Genomic DNA, 18,729 nt, shown 5'->3' on the forward strand with positions numbered 1-18,729 from the left:
GGTCTTTTCATCAGTCGAGGCCTAAACCTGGATAGTGTTTCCGGCATAACCGAACCCTCTGAAAAACTCTTGCGTTTGAAACTGATCGTACCAACGAGTTCCTAATAATTTTTGAGTTCATATTTAACATCTGGACTAGAAAACGAAGTGTCAATTGAAACAATTTTGGTCATTTTTTATTTCTAAGCTCAACGTTAGAATTTATAGACTAAAATTTATTATAAGACCGGAAAAATACAGAGCTGATTTGACTCGAACAAAGATAGATGACATTGAGATATTTTATAATTCACCTAAGTATTTTTCTGTGTTCACTTTTTTAGTTTTAAGATGTTTTTTTTTGTATTAAGTTTTTTTTTGTTTCGTTCTGGTTCATCGTTCAATATTCTGGTTGTCGCTTAAATTTCATTAGCGATCAAAATTTTACTTCGAAGAAATGTTGCTGTAACAAAACTGCAACTGTCAAAAACTCAATTAACAGAGATATCAAGTTTAAATATACATAGCATTTAAGCTCATATTATTTAGTAAAAATTGTATGCCAAATCAAGAGTAATCATAATAAAATTTATTTCGATAAATCAACCAATAACCTTTAAAAGTTAATTTTAATGAGTTAGAATAAATTGTCCATTAATGAGTGTAGCACAAGACAATTTTTTTGAAGCTGACAAAGACACCTTTGTTCTTGGCGCTGAAATAAGAAACAACAACTGAAATGAGCAATTTTATCATTAAACTCAACTGCTATATATATCACCATTTGATTATGCGCAGTTTTGCAGTTTTTTTAATGGTTTCATGGGAGTTACAGCATAAGAATGATCGCCCAAAATTTTAGTTTTTTTTACATATATATATATATATATATATATATATATATATATATATATATATATATATATATATATATATATGTGTGTGTGTGTGATACGCGGTGTTTGAGGAATAGGTTTCGAAGTGGGGTTAACTTATCTGGGGTGAAAAATTATGATTTTAATTTCCGGGGTTAAATGAACCGTGTCGAAAAGTGGAAGAGCTGCATACGTAGGAGTACAGAAGTGTGCTTACCATGTGAAATATCGTCTGTCCTGGAACACTCCATCGTGTTTGCCCTCTGAAATCACACAAAAGAATTGCTTCATAATTAGAGCAGACACAACTAATTCATATAAGCAAGCAACCGCAGTGAAATAATAATAATAAATTGTTCTCAAGTATGTATAAACAAACAACATTGTTCAATGAGGTTTACATATACATACTCAAAAGGTCATCAAAAGGCAAAAAAGCCTAGTCGTGTGATGCCTTTGGGAAGCAGTTTGTTAGCAAATAGGGGTGGGGGTAGGGAGAAGACACAACTAATTAATATAAGCAAGCAACCGCAGTGAAATATTGCACAAAATTTTAGAACATAAATATGGCTTTTGACCTTTAAACTTTAATCAGCTATTTATGAAAGTAAAACCTCTAGTTAGCTATTTATAAGCAATTAAAAAACATTCCGTCAAGATTAGCTCCGACACAGCTCATCAAACTAAGCAAGACCCGGATAAATTCACAGTTCGAGTTATTTCAAACTGTGAGCTAATCTGGATCGTGTCTATAAAGGCTAGCTGAGTTGAGTTAAGCTATGTTAGACAACTATAAAGGAACATTTTTTCTTGCTGATAGAGAATTCAAGAAGTACATCTCACCTGCATCGCAAAGTTCCACTCCTAAGTAGTAGTCACTTCTGGATGGGAGAGTGCCAATGTACATCACAATTCCCTGGCTGATCTTGCCCCCTGTTCTGGAGAACTTGATCCTATCCCCAATGCTGAGGTCACCCGGTACCCTTGGAATGTAGGGTCTACCTGCTTCTAGGGGTCTGAAAGGTACATACCCGCAAATATAGTTACTTGCATGAAGTCCTGATACTCCAACATTATACACTGCACTCATAGTTTCATCACTTTCAACCAATATTTTCCGGAACAAATTGTGGTCGCTGTGAATTCAAGAGTGCCATACCAATGAACTGGGATTGGGCAGTATTTTTAAAAGCAAGGTATTATTTCATACCTGGAGAATGCCTTGGACTTGGGCATGTGTTTGGTGCTGGCAGACGAAGAAGAGTGGGGTTTGCTATAGTTTGCAGAAGAGGAGGGCAAATTCCATATTTGACTTATACCCTCGCCGTCTGAAATATAGTCTGATTCAAAAACAGCTGCACGTGTTGGCTTAAATTTTAAAAGGTAAATTTGTTCAGAACGAAAGGAATGTGAGAGAAAAACCAGTGGATTGTGTATGGTTTCGGCCATCGTAAATCAAACCTTTGTATCCAAATTTTTTCGCAAAATTTGAAGATGTTATCGTGATCTTTTTCAGCAATTCAAACATTTTCCCTCCCTAACATAGTAAAGGCTACACCACTAAAATCCTTCTCAGCATCTTAAATAACAATCCGCAGAGTTTGCAAGTTATGAGCGTATGTTAAAAACAGCAAAGTATTGACTTTTGATATATTCACTAACACTAGATTGACGCTCTAATCTTTGTTTCGTGACCCAAAAAGAGCCGAAATTAAGGAAATTTGATGTTTGAAAGAACCAAAAATTAAACGGAAACAAAGAACCAAATTACTTGTTACCAACTAATTTTACTCACAAAATGCGAGAAAGATATTACCTACCAAGTATAATCGAAAATTTGGGAATCAAACAATTATTAACGAGCAAAAATACTATTCACGTCGAAGGGGATGTACATCTCTGCCGACATACATGAATATAAGAGTAGCAAAAAACCTATTCCATTTTTCACTGTTTAAAATTCTAAAACAATCAGATCACTTTTACTGAATTGAAAGCTCCAATTCTGACCTAATCACAATAGAGCGGTAAGATTTTGAATGTTATCATTTAATAGGACGAGAAGGAAATCAGAAAAATCGCAGAACAAGCTAAGCCTCGATGGCTGTAGGAATCGATATTAATCTATCGCAACTGAACTAATTAGTGGTCTACTTGCTTTGGTCAATTTGAAAATCATTCCTTATAACTACATTCTCCGCCATTTTTAAAATTAGTTCCTGTGTACTCATTCTTATACATCACAATAGTTGTGTTTAATCGGCTACATGACAATTTACCCAATGCCATTATACCCAATGCCATTATACCCAATGCCAAAATACCCAATGCCATTATACCCAATTCACATTGATATTTTCGTTCCATAATCCGAGTACTAATTAGAAGAAATAGCTCTTACACGTATGATTTAACAAGCGGATAATTTAATACCATGTTTGGTTGTGACAGTTTCATATCAAGTCCCACGGGCCGCTGAGGCATGGTCATGGCCATTAAATGTGTTAAAACATAGGGTAAAAACGCCTGCTAATCTGTTGACGGAATATTGAACGGAAGCATCAAAGTGCATTGGGTATTGTCGTCTTCTGAATTTCTGCTAGGCTCGACATTGAGGGGACTCTGTCGCTCAGAAGATCAACCAAATAAAATAACCAAATGTTTTGAATTGGTGAAGCAAGCGTTAATTTGTTACTCTGCTTTTTCCCCCCTCTTCCGCTCTTGTATGCTGTTGCGAATTAGATTGCCTTGAAATAAGTTATTTCACAATGGGGCTCGTAATATCAATTCTAGTTATATGGATAACAAAGGCAAGAGAATTACTTTCAAATCAATAGAAAAGACAAATTCAAGACAATTTATAATAGTAACTACAATAATAATACCGATATCCGTGGTTCACTTCCCAAATGAACTACATCAAAACAGCTCACAGAATCCCAACTGGTCTGAAATTACAAACTTCCAAAGTTTTTCACACTATCTTTTAAAGTTTAGTCCCACTAAACCAACTACTTTCTCTCGCTTGTGCCAAAATCTCTTCTGTATCCCACGTCTGCTGTGCCTAAGCAAATTGTTTCGACCCTCTCTGATCTCTCTGCGTGTCACTTCAATTTATACTCATCCAATATGCTCTTATCTTAAGCAAACAAACCTTAATCTCTTAAGTAAACAATGCAACTTGCACTTGAAATTATCACATTCTGTAGGAGGGCTTTGTTTGCTATACAAACCAACCAATATAAAACTATGCATTGTCATTCATCTGCTACCAACCATCGTTCAACTTTCTCCTTATCTTAAATAAACGACCTTTGGACTCTTATGTAAATAAATCAACTCCGCTTTATCTCAAATGTGCACTTGACATTTCACTCAATGTTTGCTTAGTAAACATTGAACGTTGTTCTAAAATGTTCTTAAACCTCTATTTCCGCCATCAAATTAAGTAGCTGCAATTAATCCCTGTCGAAAGTCATGTGTTGAAAAAATAATGGAACGCAACCCCAAAAACTAAGAGAAGTTGCCATTCTGAGCTTTCTCAACATTTCATGCAATTCTCCAGTTAAAAACTCCCGCAAAGTCTAATACTCCTAAAAGCCGACAATTTGACCTCTAGAGTCATCCAAAGGTCACCCGTTCAAGATGAAGTTGATAAAACTAAGTACAGTCATGGGAAGTACTCTCCTAGTTGGACCTACCCACAAAATTTTACGGCCTAACTCCCGGTAAAACACGAGCAATGACTGCGCACACTTTTCATCGACCTCCCGGATGAGCTAAAATTTCAGAACTCAATATCTCGGGAAGTAGTGCTTAAAACGTCTTCGAGTAAAAATTTCTAGTAAATATAGGGTGCCAACAACTTGCCTGCCAAATTTCATGACCTACGGATAAGCCGTTCCGAGTGGTTTGCAATTTTAATATTTATAACGAGTCGTGGATGCCGAAACCCGAAAAATCCCCGTTCGTCAAAATTGACCGGGGTGGCTATTTTTTGTCACTAACTGTCCTGGGTTATCATATTAATACCATTTCAAAGTCATTCAGCCGCTCAAAAAGGCCAATTTTCGTTTTTCGCCACTCGGGTTATCACGAAGCACCGACTTCCGGTCGGAATCTGGGGTTAAAAATTTTGCCCATAGAAATCCCTTGAAAAGTTACACTAACCCTCCTGAAATGATAGGGCAGCTACCAATACTCCACGAGCAATTCAAATTTTACGCTCCGCAGCACGGGCGTACGGTAGTTCCGTGCATGGTAGTGTGGGGTCAAATTTGAAATTAAAATTGGATTCCTCGAACCCAAAATAGTCTTTCCCCCAAATTTCAGGTCAATCAGAATTCGACTTCTGAAAAATACTATTTCAATTTAGATGCTAACTACCTTCCAGTGATAATTGGCAATATTCTCAAAAATCGCCATTTTACATCCTAAACCCTTCCCAGATCATGCAAAAACGTTAATTCATATGTGCATGAAAATACGACTGGTTAACCCCAATATTTTTTACCCAAACAGTCATATTTTACAGTAACAAAACCTAAAAACCTTCAAATCACACTACTTCCGGTGTTAATAGCTCGGTGTCGGGTGGTTGGATTGGCCTGAAAAATATACCCGCAAAAGAGGACCAATAGGGATTCCTCCCATCATTGACTGGTCATCAACCAATAATTCCTTCCCATCCCGGGAGGGGTCGGACAATTTATGTACCCAGGGTATTTCGAAAAACTGATAAATTGCCTTTTCTTAATTCAAAATTACAACAAATATCTCCCACAACCTTCTAAACCATTCCCATGATCATTTTTGCACAAATAGATGCTAGTACGACTGTTTTATACAGTTATTTCATTCATAAACTATCAAATTTTTAATTTAAATATCAAAAAACCTTCGAATAACACCACTTCCGGTGCTAATAACTCTGATCGAAAAAGTGTAACTGGCCGCGCATCCATACAATAGCATCCATACAATTCATGAACAGAGGCATATCGACAGCTCAATATGCCTCTGTTCATGAATTTGTTTGTTTAAGATATATCACTCAACTCCCCTCTCTGGCGCCTTCGAAACAATAACCCTTCAATTACCAAAAGCTAAACTCAAATACCTAACTTAACTTAAATAACTTGCCTAACACATCTAATTTAATCTCCCACTGCCATGTCATTTTAAAGAAAATTAAGGACTACTACAGGTATAATGGCATTGGGTATTTTGGCATTGGGTATAATGACATTGGGTAAATTGTCCTGACACCGTTTAATCGCATCCACCACTCCTCAGCTTTTCAATGAACTTGATTGGAAGTTATCAGAAACGAACTTGAGATCAATTAATTTACCCAAGCGATTAGTCTTACTCAGTGTTAAAAATTTAGGGTAAATGAAATGAAAACTTGGGTTCTCTCTGAATCAAGTTAAGTTTCCGAACTTTTCATGATCGGCTCTTTTTAACGTCAGTGGTTTTTAACCGAACCCTAGTTTTTACATTAGAATATTATTGAGGCTAAAGACAGATACGCAGAGAGTAAAAAAGGCAAACGTATCAGCACAGAGTTTTTTTTGTGCTCAAATACGAAACCAGAAAACGTAATTACTGTGTTTTGATTGACTTGTACTGAAGTGCGCTAGCTACACTCAGTAACATGAGCTTGATATTTTACCGCTATTAGATAGAACTTTATCATAAACAGTGGATTTGTGGTAAGACCAAATCTTCACTATCTAACCTCTCTGAGAATATAGTCAAGTAACAAAAGTAAATATAATAAAAAAGTGAAATACCTCCTAATATCATAATGGGTAATGATGTGTGTAATAATGTGTAATGATGACGTGCATTGTCTTCTGTCTTCTAATATCAAAATGTGTAATGACCTAAGATAATAGTACCTTCAATGTCTCTGTATGCACTAGAAGTGGTCATGTGAGGTAGATCGATTGCGAGAGACAGTTCCTTGTCATAGAAGTCCATGTCTTTGCTCATGTTTTGGCTAAAGGGATCTGTCCTACTCTTGTACTCAACTATGTCATCGTTAATTCGTTCTCTTCTCCCTGAAATATTAAATTTTTTCATTGATGTTGAAAATTACGGCAAAACTGCTTTAAGTGCAGAAGCAGTTCTGAACGTACAAAAGTCTGATCAGAGCTATTCTAGTGCTGGGTCTGGACAGTGCATTGAACCTGTGGAACTCATCAAATGTGGCCTGCGAAGAATTGTGAGAATCAAATTTAAAAGAGTTGTTCATCCATTTTAAGCACAATAAATTTGTAATTGACAATAAGGATAATGCGACCGTTTTAATTGATTGGACTTTTTTCTCACATTCATCTCGGTCTTATGGACCTTCCAGACTATTAAGCACTCAAAGTAAACTCTGATGAGATTTTCTTGCGACTGAATCTTTTATGCACCACGAGCGCTGGCCACCAGCTTTTACCTCTCATCAGACACAGTCCACACAATTATCGAGAATTTCTTTAATTCAAATGCCTGCGCAGATCCTGTACTTTCTCCTGCTCTTGAATTGCTTGAGTTTTGCTTTGAATTGGCACGCTCTGAGATTAATTTGATCTGTGACTTCAACTTGGGTGCAGAAGCAGTCAGCATGTGGAAAAAAACTCCGATTTAATACGAATATCGGTTGTTTCAGTAACAACGAAACTGTTTTTTTTTTCATTTTAAGCTGTTTTTGACAACAATGAGTCAGATGATAAAAGCAGCTGAGAAAGGGTGAGAAGAATCCAAACTTCGTTATCCTTGTATGCTTATGACTATTTATCTGTTTCTCTACATAACAGCAAAAAAATCGTTCGCACAAATTTTTGTGAACACAAGAGCACACAAAAACGCGTTCAAAAAAATCATTTCGCATTATAACTCTCAAAATTGCGTGCAATTTCTAAATTTTTGGATTAAAGAACATTTGAATGTTTAACAATCTCAATAAAGAAAAACGTTTGTTGAGAGGGTTGACAAATGTAGGCATGATAACGTATAGCACTTCAAACATATAATTTTTGTGAGTTTTAGGTTCGCAATGTACCCAACCCTTAAATGTATTGTGATTGGGTTTTGTATAGCATAGCTCCCATTGCAACTAAATGTTGTCCAACGGTATAGGACAGTTTATTAAAAAAATTGATCTTTTTCCAAAATACTGCTTCTCATTGCTTGCTTTTTTACTTTAAGGTGCAATTTTTTTGGCTCCTTCGCTTGGTTGAACTAAAGTAGGTGGATGTTCAAATAGTTCCGTTGCAAGGTATAATGGTGGTCTTCTCCTTAAATTCTGCTATAGGATACAAACCAAGTATTTTGTGCGGAATGGTATTAGTGCCACATTCTGTATGATTTTAAGATCAGTTTTTCAATCAAAATATTTTCAATTAAAACCTGCTTTAGAAATAAAAACAAATATTTTACAAAATTATTGCGTGAATAAATGAAGCCAGAATTTTTTGTTTTCAGTATCCCACAAATATTCAAAAATCAGTCATTTTCATTTTTCACTAAAACCATCTGTTTGCTTTTAAATATGCTCTTTCTTCAAATTCATTTATATTCTATACGGTTTTAACTTGATTTCAAAGTTCATTTTTTCAATGAGTCATCATTTATTTTACACCAATAGTTGAAAAAAATGACTGCTCTAGCTCCATCTGTACAAAAATTAATTGCACAATTATTTTAATCAGAGCTATTTTCTTGGGGATTTTTTCATCGATTTTGCTTTTATTTTCATCCGAATTTTTCACATTTCAGAAGCTCATACAAAAAATTTAATAATTACTTCTCAATATCTATGAAGAAGATATTTCTATGAACATCAATTTTTGAGTAGTTTTATGAATATATCTTAATAAAAATGCTCAGAACAGTGTTCAGAGGTTCGTACTACTGTTGATTCCACTCAAGTTGATAGTTTTATAAAATTTCACCAAAATCAAACACGGCTTTTATTTACGCTCCCAAATGTTGTAATAAAAGTTTACCGGAATGAGGTTCATAAGCAGCTAGAAGATTGTTGGATTTGAGGAAACCACTCTTTGGATTATTTTCTGAAACAAAAAACAGGTAAATTGGGTGCAACATAAATTGCCGGATAAGCTCGCAGCATTAAATTAAGACCATTGCTGCAATAAATATGGTCGCATATTTTCGGCCAACTAATTGCTAAATGCTCGATTAAAACAAACCAAAAGAAAATTCAAGCAACGGCTGAATACTGCTCTTGAAGTTATCCAACGACTCAGCTTCGCCTCGGAGTTTGATAACTTCTCCATGGCAAAAGCAACTATTGCGCTCATATTTATGAACAGAGTCTTCCTTAATTGATAAAGTTGCTCAAGGTTGTGAGATGGCTATCAAACGTCAACAAGTCACTTCATGTTTAGGTAAAAATCACTGATTCCCAAGTCGTGAATACGACGTCTGCTATTCTCTTAGTAAATCGTATCCTGCTTTAAATCTGTTTTTGTACAAGGTTCAATTACTTGTTGTTCATATTTGGTTCTAGCAATAGATTACTTTTCGTTTCGGTTCATACACTCATTCACAAAAACTAATTTCAAGCTGAAGACATTGGCCCGTTACAATTGCATGGGTCTTCGATGAATACTGATTTATAAATAGTGATACTTCAGCGCTGCAGAAGTTAATGTTTTAGCATTAAAAATTGTTAGGCAACCAGAACGCTAATTTAATTGTGTTTATTCCGCAGAACGCTTTATTTGCTTTAAAAATGAAATCAATTTCATTTGGACTTCAAATTGAGACTCGTTTACGTTGTCCGGACCACCAAATTTTTAATGTTCCTAATGTTGCGAGTATCAAAAACATATTTTTTGGAGTTTTTTTCAAATTATTTTTAACCACACCATTTTCTGCGTTGTATCCGTTAGTGAACTTTGCTGAAGGTGATGGTCGTTTGCCCTGTTCTTGAGTTTCACTTGAACTAGATCCACTTAAAGAAGATGCACCACGACCTCTTCTGCGAGCTGAGCTGTTCCTAAAGAAGAGTAGTTATTCCGCTATTAATCTATTATGAAAATTCCATATACTCATTAATTATTATCTATTCCCATCGTCAGTGGCACCGAGCCAGGTCTAATAATTGAGAAAAGTTAATTTTTATTCTTACTTCATATATACATTTATAAAAAACAATTTCTCTGAATAAAAATGAGATCAAATTGCCGCGGTAAAATATTAATTAGTTTTCGTGTCTGGGCATGGCTTAGTTCTATTCTAGCATCAAAACTGGCATAGTAATAAAAATCAATCATCATAGGTTGTAACTTGAAAGGAAATAATCAATATGCAAAGGAAAAACTAACAACGAGGCAAATTTAAAGGAACATATGAAGAATATACTTTTTTGAGGAGCGCCATTGTAAGGTAGTTAGAGAGCTACATTATTTCCATTCTTACAAGAATTGAGTACTGCACTGAGTAGAGTTGAGACCAGTTGAAGCCGACTTGAAACGAAAGCCAAAATATATTACCCAGGTTGAGGTGGCATCCGGAAGTGACTTTTGATCAGACCGGTCCAGACGAAAGCAACCACTGATCAGACCATCCCAGACCAAAGTATCCTCAGATCAGAATAAAGTGCGCAAGAAACACCGTGTGCGCTCAAAGTGCGCTCGAAACTGTCTCTACTCAAACCTTGCCAGACGGAAATGACCTCTGATCAGACCAAAAATAGACCATTGTCCAGACCTTTGTGCAACCATGGCCCAGACCAAACCCAGACCAACGTCCAGACGATTGTCCGCTCAAAATCACTTCTGATCAGACTATTGTGCGCTGGAAAATCACTCCTGATCAGACTATTGTGCTCTCGAAATCACCTCCGATCAGACTCAATTGTGCTCGAAATAGTATGATCAGTGAATGGTTTTAACTATGAACAAAATTTTTTCATTTTGCTATAATCTATTCTTTTCATAAAAATTGATGCTTGTAGTATTAAATTCATCTAAAGAAAAGACCATTCTCAAAGTATTGCTAATGAAAAAAACTGCAGAGAAAAAGTTTGTTTAGTATACCATTAGTGCATATTTCTTGGATGATATTGATGAAATTAGACAGCTTTCAATAAGAAACGTCTTGTTCTACATTTAATCAAAATTTCCTCTTAAGGGGAGCGGCATTTTCTATGAGCTGGACCCTTTTGTGGTCATACTATTGTGCGCTCGAACAAAAATCCCAGACCCTGTAATTTTGGTCTGGGAGCACACCGTGTGCGTTGGACTTGGTCTGATCAGACTCCACTTCCAGCTTGACAAAGTACAGGTTCAAAAAAGAAACTGAAAAACTTTAATTTTTGTCCAATTTATGTGATTTGCTTCTGCTCCCATAGAGTGCAAAAAATATTTTTGTCGGAAATATTTGCATCGAGTGGCTACCAATTTATTTAGCTCAAAATATACCACAACAAGTCAACCTCAAAAGCGCCCAATTTGCTGTTACAACCCCTGACATTTATATCTGTAAGAAAAACTTTGTTGTAATGTAAATTAGGTAAATTAAAGACTTTGTTCGAGCCATTAATGTTCCTTGGGAAACGAAAATTGAGCAACCAAAGGATTGTTTAATGTCTGCAAATGTGTTTTGTTGACCAAATTCGAAATCTGTAGGAAACATACAAAATAGAAAACATTGAAGTTTTAACTGTCTACCGAAAGCCAGTTTTTTTTATTAAAGCCAAAAACCATCAATTTTTTCAATTTCAGCAAATGGTCAAAAATCATCTATTTTTCATTCGAATGCAAATTGCCCCGAATTTGAAGTCCAAACATAATAATGAGTTGTTATATTAATTTCATATTTCGGATTACAATTTTTCGCTGTTGATGTTCATGCAAACATAAGAAATAAGATTTAACATTTTACTCCTGTGAATCACAATTCTCTCTCTTAAAATAGTTAATCCCTTCAATGACAAGATAGTAATTGTAATTTACAAGGCAGATTAGGAACACATGTATAAACATAAGCTGTGCTCTTTTTTTTATTTTCGCGTTCAAACTTCCACGAATTCTCAATGATCGAATGCTGTCAATTAGGCAGTAATGACTCAATTTGAAGTACGATAAACAGAGGACAGCAAATTCAGTTGAGTACAATTAAAGCTTTTTAACCCATTTTTGAGTCTACAAAACACATGTCCGTGTAGTTTAAAAATTAAAAATGACGCATAAAATTGCAACGAATAAAATTTGACTTTTTTCACAAGTCGGTCAATTGATTTATCCATCGATTTTTACCAGTAGTACCGAACATTATTTTGAAATTATCAGAAAAAATACCTTTACTCAGCCACGCAGAGGTATGGTTTCTGATCATAGCTGTTTTAGTTCTCAGTGAAATAAGATTATTAGATTTTTAAGAGTAAATAGTCGAGGCAGATAATATATTACTATGATCGAAAAAAGGGATTAAAAGCAGGTTGTAAGTCATCGCCATGCTCAAAACGTGCATCGTCTAATGTTTCAAATTTTTATTTTTTGCATTTTTTACAATTTGTCATGATTTTCCTATGAACATAATGTGGATCAAAACCAAAGATGCACAGTCTATTTGCAGAAAAAAACCATCAATGGGACTATACTGCTCATCATGAGTTTAATGATACCCAAAGGATACACTGCGATACAGTACTGGGCCGACGATATACAATTGGAATCCAATGTTTCAGCACTGATACCCGGGTCGAGGTGTCACCGCCATTAACCGCAAAATTATGTAAGATAAGCGGTGAATGCGGAAAATTTTGTAAGATAAGCGGTGAATGCGGTGAACTTACATAAATCAGGTGGTGAATGCGGTGAAAAAAACCTTAATCGCCTGGTAGCGGTGAAATTACATAATTATACCGCTGATTTTAGCGGTGAAATTACATAAATTCACCGCCTCGAAACAAAATGTCCAAATTATGTAAGATAAGCGATGAATGCGGTGAAATTACATATATTCAACGCTTAATTTAGTGGTGAACTTACATAAATTCACCGCTTCGAAAAAAGTGTTAAAATTTTGCGAGAAGAACAGTGAATGCGGTGAAATTACATAAATTCACCGCTTATCTTAATGGTGAACTTACATAAATCACCGCTTAGAAAAAAGTGGTAAAATTGTGTGAGAACAGCAGTGAAAGCGGTGAAATTACAAGAAATCACCGCTTGTTTTAATGGTGAAACTACACAAACTCAGCGCTTGGAAAAAAGTGTTAAAATTTGGTGAAAACAGCGCTGAATGAGGGGAATATTATGGGACGAGGGTCCGGGTTGTTACAGATGTTCATCATAACAATCTACGACCTATTCTTAAAACAACTTCTAATCAATGCTAGTAGCATTTATGCGACTGATAATAGAATCTAATCAGCAAAATGTTTCCAATAAGAGCACTCATAAACAAAAACGAACCTTGCTCTCGTACTTCTCGTTCGTCTTATTTTAGCATCTTTCCTTCTTTTGCTCCTGATCTCGCTATCCTTATTGTACGCAACAGAGGTGTCATCTCTGAAAGCATTAGCCGAATGTGCAGAAAGCAGAACATCAGTTGTGTCACTGTCTCCACTGTCTGCTTTGTTGTCCGTTGTCTTTACGAACAGACGCTCAGATAGATGTGAGGAACCATTGGTCAACTCTAATGGATCTTTGCTCGCAATGTTAGACGTGATGCCCTTGTAGAGCTCACCAACACTGTAATCTGCAAATATGGAATTTATTGAATGCGGTTTTGAAAAAAAAAAACGAATGAAAAAGTCTTCATTTAATTATAGAAAAAATCCTCAAGGAAAGATACCCCCCACGAAAACAAACCCCCAATTGACTAATTAAAAGCTGCGCATTTAGCGCGTTTGACCATGCCTTGCTATGACAGCCGAAGAAATTATCACGACCGAAATTCAATTTTAAAATGGGGATGTAATTCCTTGGGGTTTTATTTCCTATATAAAGTTTGGTAGGTTTTTGAGAATTTCTCAACAGGAACGGTTAATTTGGGAGAACAGCCCCAATGCGAGCTGCTACGCCCCTTTAAATAGCCAAGAACAAAAAATTCAGATTTAAAAAAAAACTGAGCGTGGAATTGATTGAGATGGTTTGTACAGTACCTTTGTTGAAAGGGTCGTAGCTGAAGTTGAGATGATTGTCAATTGTTAAGTCGTCTGGCTTCTCTTCTAAGGATGCGAACAGTTCGGATGGCTTTTTCAATTTCCCTATTATGTCATTTCTGTTGGCCTCAGATAAACTAAACAGAAAAATTACATTATTAGGATTTTATGATATAGGAATATTAGGATATTATGATATTAGGAGTTTACTACAGATCAACGCCTATCTATTAAATTGACATTGGTCTGGAAAAAACGTCTGAAGTAAATTTTTTAAAAAAAGCACCAAAAAAACTTCAACAAATATAATGTGTGAGAGCGCTAAAGTAATGCTAGAAATGTATGCCTGCCGATCTAATTCCGTAGAATACATTTTAAATCGTTATTTAACAATTTGATCCCATCTTACAATTCATAAGAGGAAATTGGAAGACAAAATTTTCTTTTGCGATGTTAAAAAAAATTTAATCGCAAAATTGGTTTCCTGGTCTCGTATTTCTGTTTTGTGAAATATACGGAGATATTTAATCTTGTAAGAGCTTGCAAAAAGCTTTCTAAATCATGTAAGACCGCGAAAGATAATGCTAGAGTGGCACATGTACAGTGTCTATAGAGTATATGGTATGTAAGCCCCTGAGATCCAAATTAGTACGGCTCTTGTGACACACTACACCACGGTTCTGGGGATAGTTGTTTCGAGTACTGTTAGCACCAGATATTTGTGCTAATTGCTGCTGACAGTGGGTTGTTATACAGTGGGAGTTTCATTATTCAGTCGGGATTTGATGTCGTAGTCCGACTGTAATTTATTTAATTTTATTTAATTTGTTTTATTTTGTTTGGAGATGGAGTTTGAGCCCGGTTTTTTTTACCGAATGCTCTGCTCAAAATCTCCTATAGTTGTTTGTTTGTAGCGGAGTTACAAACAAACAACTATAGGAGATTTTGAGCAGAGCATTCGGTAAAAAAAACCGGGCTCAAACTCCATCTCCAAACAAAATAAAACAAGCCGGTCCCAAGCCCGGAATAAAAAAGGAGGAGGGTAAAAAAACATATCATACTGGAAAATCTCGAAAGTCGCTTCGTACGTTTAAAACCGACGAAAACCGACGCTTCGTACGTTTTAAAACGATGAAAACTGACGCTTCGTACGTTTTAAACCGATGAAAACCGACGCTTCGTACGTTTTAAACCGATGAAAACCGACGCTTCGTACGTTTTAAACCGATGAAAACCGACGCTTCGTACGTTTTAAACCGATGAAAACCGACGCTTCGTACGTTTTAAACCGATGAAAACCGACGCTTCGTACTTTTTAAACCGGTGAAAACCGACACTTCGTACGTTTTAAACCGATGAAAACCGAAGCTTCGTACGTTTTAAACCGATGAAAACCGACGCTACGTACGTTTTAAACCGACGAAAACCGACGCTTCGTACGTTTTAAACCGATGAAAACTGACGCTTCGTACGTTTTAAACCGATGAGAACTGACGCTTCGTACGTTTTAAACCGATGAAAACCGACGCTTCGTACGTTTTAAACCGATGAAAACCGACGCTTCGTACGTTTAAAACCGACGAAAACCGACGCTTCTTACGTTTTAAACCGATGAAAACCGACGCTTCGTACGTTTTAAACCGATGAGAACCGACGCTTCGTACGTTTTGAACCGATGAAAACCGACGCTTCGTACGTTTTAAACCGATGAAAACCGACGCTGCGTACGTTTTAAACCGACGAAAACCGACGCTTCGTACGTTTTAAAACGATGAAAACTGACGCTTCGTACGTTTTAAACCGATGAAAACTGACACTTCGTACGTTTTAAACCGATGAAAACCGACGCTTCGTACGTTTTAAACCGATGAAAACCGACGCTTCTTACGTTTTAAACCGATGAAAACCGACGCTTCGTACGTTTTAAACCGATGAAAACCGACGCTTCGTGCGTTTTAAACCGGTGAAAACCGACGCTTCTTACGTTTTGAAACCGCCGAAAACCGACGCTTCTTACGTTTTATACCGACGAAAACCAACGCTTCTTACGTTTTGAAACCGACGAAAACCGACGCTTCTTACGTTTTGAAACCGACGAAAACCGACGCTTCTTACGTTTTGAAACCGACGAAAACCGACGCTTCTTACGTTTTGAAACCGACGAAAACCGACGCTTCTTATGTTTAAATGCCGACGAAAACCGATCAAACCGACGAAAAAAACGTAAGGGCTTTGATCGGTTTTGGTGAAGTAAAAGCGACGAAAACCGACGATTTCTTATGTTTGAATCCGACGAAATTCTCATCTCGGGCGGACTTACTCATGGGTGTCCTCTCTGGACTTGACCTGTGCCCTGACAGATGCGAGGTGGTCTCTCAGTTCCTCCAGTTCCCTCAGGGTTCTGTCTCTCTCACTCTCCTCGCTCTCCTCCCCACGAGATACTCCACTTCCAACACCCCCACTGTAATCTCCCTTCAGGGAGTTGCGAGAAGGGGAAGCAAACCGGGAGCCGAATTTAGACTCTAAATCAGGCAAAAATAAGGGTGGAAAAAGAGAAAGATATCAGATATAAAAGAACTCAGCTGCATAATCTGAAGACATACATTTAAACAATTTGAACAACATAATCTTTAAATAACAATTAGTTCAGAGAAAAAAAATCCATTAATTTTTCTTAAAAATTTATTATCTCATCTTCAGTTATTGAAACTTTTCATAATTTTCAAAGAGTCATTTCCTTCTTTTTGTTCCTAGTTTTAATTTATTAAGGCCTCAAAAGGCAAAAAATTTACAAAAATTTGGATGACTATTAATGAATGACTTGAATTTCTCCCATATATACGACAATAACGAAACGGATTAAGCATAATTCAATTATTTATTTCAGCAAAGGACGATTGGCGATACTCTTACTTATGGTATCTTTATGGAACGCCCTCAGAAAAAACATAAAACAGGTTACTTGAACACAAGTTCTTTGATTACACTGTTCTGCAATATTAAACTATATTGTAAAAGTTTGACAAGATTTTCAAATTCACGTAGTCATTTTTTCAGTATTTGGCAACACCTCTACACCTTTTTTCTGCAGCAGAGAATTCAATAAAACTCCACTCCTATGTTCAAGTGACATTGTTGTCTTTTTCTTTGATGATTTTGGAATAACATGTTATGCAGTTTGGAACGTGTCCTATAGCTATGATTACAATCCACATCCAAAATCTCATTCATTTCAACTTAAGGCTAAACTTTATGCTAAACTTGAGTAAAGGTTTCAAGTACAGCTCACCAACGGTTAAGAGCTTAAATCCAAAAAAAAAAATGTTGAACATTGTGTCACAAGGTTTTTTGAAGAAAAATAACAAGTAACCTTACCACGCCATTTGAGCGGCAAGCTATTACATGATCAAGTTTGTTCTGAACCAGCAAGTTGAAATGGTATTTGATCAAAATTTTTGATAGAAAACCTTTGAACCCTTTCCAAAGGATGCTCCTAATTCCGCTTGGTTTCACCTCCCTATCTTCAAAGTTTTTGCATTCTGGTGTTATATGGAGTTAAAGCAGTCGAGTAAAATTATGAAGCATGTCAGTCAAATATTAGTAAAAGAGTACAGCAGGAGTTGCAATTGCGATACCTGACGTGTTGAAAGCAGAAATATTTCTGATCATGCTTTCTATTTCACGATCAGTCTCGTCAAATATGCAAGACTCAAGCAAAGGCTCATCTTGCTCCATGTCCATTTCTTCAACAAACAATTAACAATTCACCACTGTCATGATTGTTATTTATATTTAATAAATATGAGCAATAAAAAATTAGTAGACATTCATCCAATTATAGGTAATAAGGTTGCAGTTAGAGGATTTTAATTTTTTACGAGGAAACAATTACTTTTTCTTCAAATATCAATCTTCAGGAGTTTCGGGGGGGGGGGGCATCTAGACCTCTCTTTATTGACAAAAACACTACATTGCATTCAGAAATTAGGAAATTAAATTACATTACCATTTATGTCTATTTTGTGAGATGTCAAGTATATTTCAAATATTAAAACATTATCGCAGAAATACACTTAATGGCTGAGACAAATGCTACAAGGTCTTGACTATATTGCAACATCTTTCTTGGCACCAATTTGTGATATAATGTTGGCATGACTTGAACTGACCAGAATTCTCCAATAAACCAAGAGTGTTTAAAGAGACCTCTAATTGAGGAATTTGAAATCTCTAGAACTTACGAGAAAAATCTGCAGTTTGATTCTTGCTGATTGATCCATCATTTAAGCTCGACTGCACTTGATTGTATTTCAGCTGTAACTTTTCATTCTTCTGTCGCAACTCCGAAAGCCGCTCACGTAGAAATCTCAAATTAGTCGAAGTGAATGAGTCTTGCTCAGCTTTGATAGGCTCAGCTTTATCCATCTTTCTGTCTTGTGATTGGTTGTTGCTAAGGACTGTGTTCTCTAATTGGATAATTGTGTCCTCCATGAAGTCCTCCGTTTTTGAGTACGCGTCATCGGGAATTTTGTCGCTTGATTTGTCCAGCGGTTTTTCTTCGGTCCCTAATTTCAGTCGGAGCCGCTCGTTTTCTTTCACAAGTTGTTCGTATTGTCTGGACTTTTCGGTTAACTCGTCTTTGACGTTTTCGTTCATCTTGCGCGTTTGTTTCAGTTCACTTTCTAGATATTCTGAAACGTACAATGTTTCTAGATGTCATAATAATATGGGAATTGTTTT

General features: G+C 36.2%; 1 protein-coding gene across 3 annotated transcripts in view; it reads right to left on the reverse strand.

Annotated features, from left to right (window-relative positions):
* Positions 1-454: 454 nt before the first annotated feature.
* LOC142342747 (uncharacterized) overlaps positions 455-18,729 on the reverse strand; it is a 37,855-nt gene continuing 19,580 nt past the window's right edge. For 2 of the 3 annotated variants that reach the window (XM_075394280.1, XM_075394283.1), the window contains 12 exons: positions 18,231-18,680; positions 17,625-17,732; positions 16,310-16,511; positions 13,990-14,126; positions 13,298-13,583; positions 9,743-9,873; positions 8,858-8,923; positions 6,758-6,919; positions 2,065-2,182; positions 1,698-1,870; positions 1,072-1,117; positions 455-694 (listed from right to left, as the gene is read on the reverse strand). In XM_075394280.1, coding sequence (XP_075250395.1) covers positions 634-694; positions 1,072-1,117; positions 1,698-1,870; positions 2,065-2,182; positions 6,758-6,919; positions 8,858-8,923; positions 9,743-9,873; positions 13,298-13,583; positions 13,990-14,126; positions 16,310-16,511; positions 17,625-17,732; positions 18,231-18,680 — 1,940 coding nt within the window. In that variant the 3' untranslated portion in view covers positions 455-633. The remainder of the gene's footprint in view (positions 695-1,071; positions 1,118-1,697; positions 1,871-2,064; positions 2,183-6,757; positions 6,920-8,857; positions 8,924-9,742; positions 9,874-13,297; positions 13,584-13,989; positions 14,127-16,309; positions 16,512-17,624; positions 17,733-18,230; positions 18,681-18,729) is intronic. The other variant, XM_075394282.1, reaches the window with a different exon arrangement.

This window comes from Convolutriloba macropyga, chromosome 7, assembly GCF_964194025.1.
Source record: "Convolutriloba macropyga chromosome 7, txConMacr16.3, whole genome shotgun sequence".
NCBI classification, from domain to species: domain Eukaryota; kingdom Metazoa; phylum Xenacoelomorpha; order Acoela; family Convolutidae; genus Convolutriloba; species Convolutriloba macropyga.